The sequence below is a fragment of the Aplysia californica genome, unplaced genomic scaffold (assembly GCF_000002075.1).
Source record: "Aplysia californica isolate F4 #8 unplaced genomic scaffold, AplCal3.0 scaffold00927, whole genome shotgun sequence".
Taxonomy (NCBI): Eukaryota; Metazoa; Mollusca; class Gastropoda; order Aplysiida; family Aplysiidae; genus Aplysia; species Aplysia californica.
The window spans coordinates 38,794-40,370 of NW_004798197.1; the positions used below are offsets into that span (position 1 = coordinate 38,794).

At 39.5% G+C, this 1,577-nt stretch overlaps 1 protein-coding gene across 1 annotated transcript in view; it reads left to right on the forward strand.

Moving 5' to 3' along the window:
• Positions 1–106: 106 nt before the first annotated feature.
• LOC101845809 overlaps positions 107–1,577 on the forward strand; it is a gene marked incomplete at its 5' end in the record, with an annotated part of 7,286 nt that continues 5,815 nt past the window's right edge. The window contains 1 exon segment of the mRNA XM_005110664.3: positions 107–337. Within this exon segment, the coding sequence (XP_005110721.2) occupies positions 107–337 (231 nt within the window).

The following is a 1,577-nucleotide window of genomic DNA, read 5'->3' on the forward strand; positions in this document are numbered from 1 at the left end:
TTATATATTATATATATATAATATATATATAAATATGTATATATGTATAGCCTATATAACGTTTTATTTAAAGTTTTAAAAGCAGTCTTTGCTATTCTTTCTTTAGCCCTCCGAGGAGGAAGATGGATACAGCAAAGTCCCTACAGTTACAATAGAAGGGGCAACTCCCTCACCACGCCCACCTTCACGACTCCCGGACGAAAACAACAACAGGGAAGACGGGAATGAGGACAACGACAATGACGACGATTCTGATGACGACGAAGATTTTGCAGAAGAAGAGCAAACCGAGGAAGGAGAGGAAGAAGAGAAAGAAATGACAATTGAAGAGAAAAGGGTATTATTCTATGCTAACTTAATGTGACATACAATGGAACCAGCTCTTGTGACCATCTGTATAAGACAATCACCGGTAGAAACGGTCACTTCCCATTCTCCATTTGCGTCTCTTTTGTACATTACATTGTCACTGTCACTATATAAGACAGTCACCTGTCTAAGACGGCCGCTTTTCTCCTCTACAATGTGTCGCCGTCTTAGACAATTTTGACTGCACTTTTGCATTATTGTAACCATCTCCGTTATCATTTGAGAATCCCACAGTTCCGGTATCGTGAAAACTAAGTTTTGAGAAACTTGAATGAAAAAGATACATGTACACGGTAAAGAAAAATATGATGTCACATAAGTTCTACGACGATTTGACTTATTATTTGTTTCTCCCGTTTACTTTAACGAGTTATCACACACTTTTCTTGCACCCTTTTACTATAGATCTATATCTATTATAGATCTATAGAATGTTTAAATTACATACTTAACCCTATCCGTACACCCTGGGGTCATTTTGTACCCCCGGGGTTGTATTCTTCACATTTTAGAATACTTCTAGCACGCAGATCTCTTTGAAATTTTCAGTATTTCTCAAAATATCATTTTGACCGATTGCTATGCAAAGTGTAATGATCGGATTAACGAGTATGTTTCCTCTTTGGAAAGTGGAGGCACAAAGTTCCCCACACCGTATGGATATGATGGTAAAACACGACGTACAGATAGGGTTAATTGGGCTCACCAGTAACAAATTGTTACGCACTTTTGTTTTACCATTTTGTTGTAAGGAATACGTGATATCTTCTCTCCTAATCCTCCATGTTGTATCCATTTGTTAAAATCATTTGGGGATTGGGGCTCTCGTGGTCAAGAGGTAAAGTGTTCGCTCTCATTCTATAGATCGCGGTTCGAAACCTGACAGCGACGGTCTGAAAACGTTCTTCTCCTACTGCTACTCATTGGCTACTTCTTACTGCTGTCTTTCAGCCACACCCCTGATCTAATACCCAATCTTCTTGGATAAGGGTGAAAAAATCTTAGAGGCCTCGTGCGCAAATTGCTCACTTTAAAGATCCCATAAACTGGCTGTCCTAAAATCGATAAGAGTAGGCTTCGACCGCCACCTAGGCAAAATTCAAAATGAATTCCTACCAAACGGAAAGTACATAATAAAGTGTCCCGAGCGCTTATATGACCTTATGCTGTTGCCAGCTCGGTAAAATACTTAGATCTACCCCTCCCCC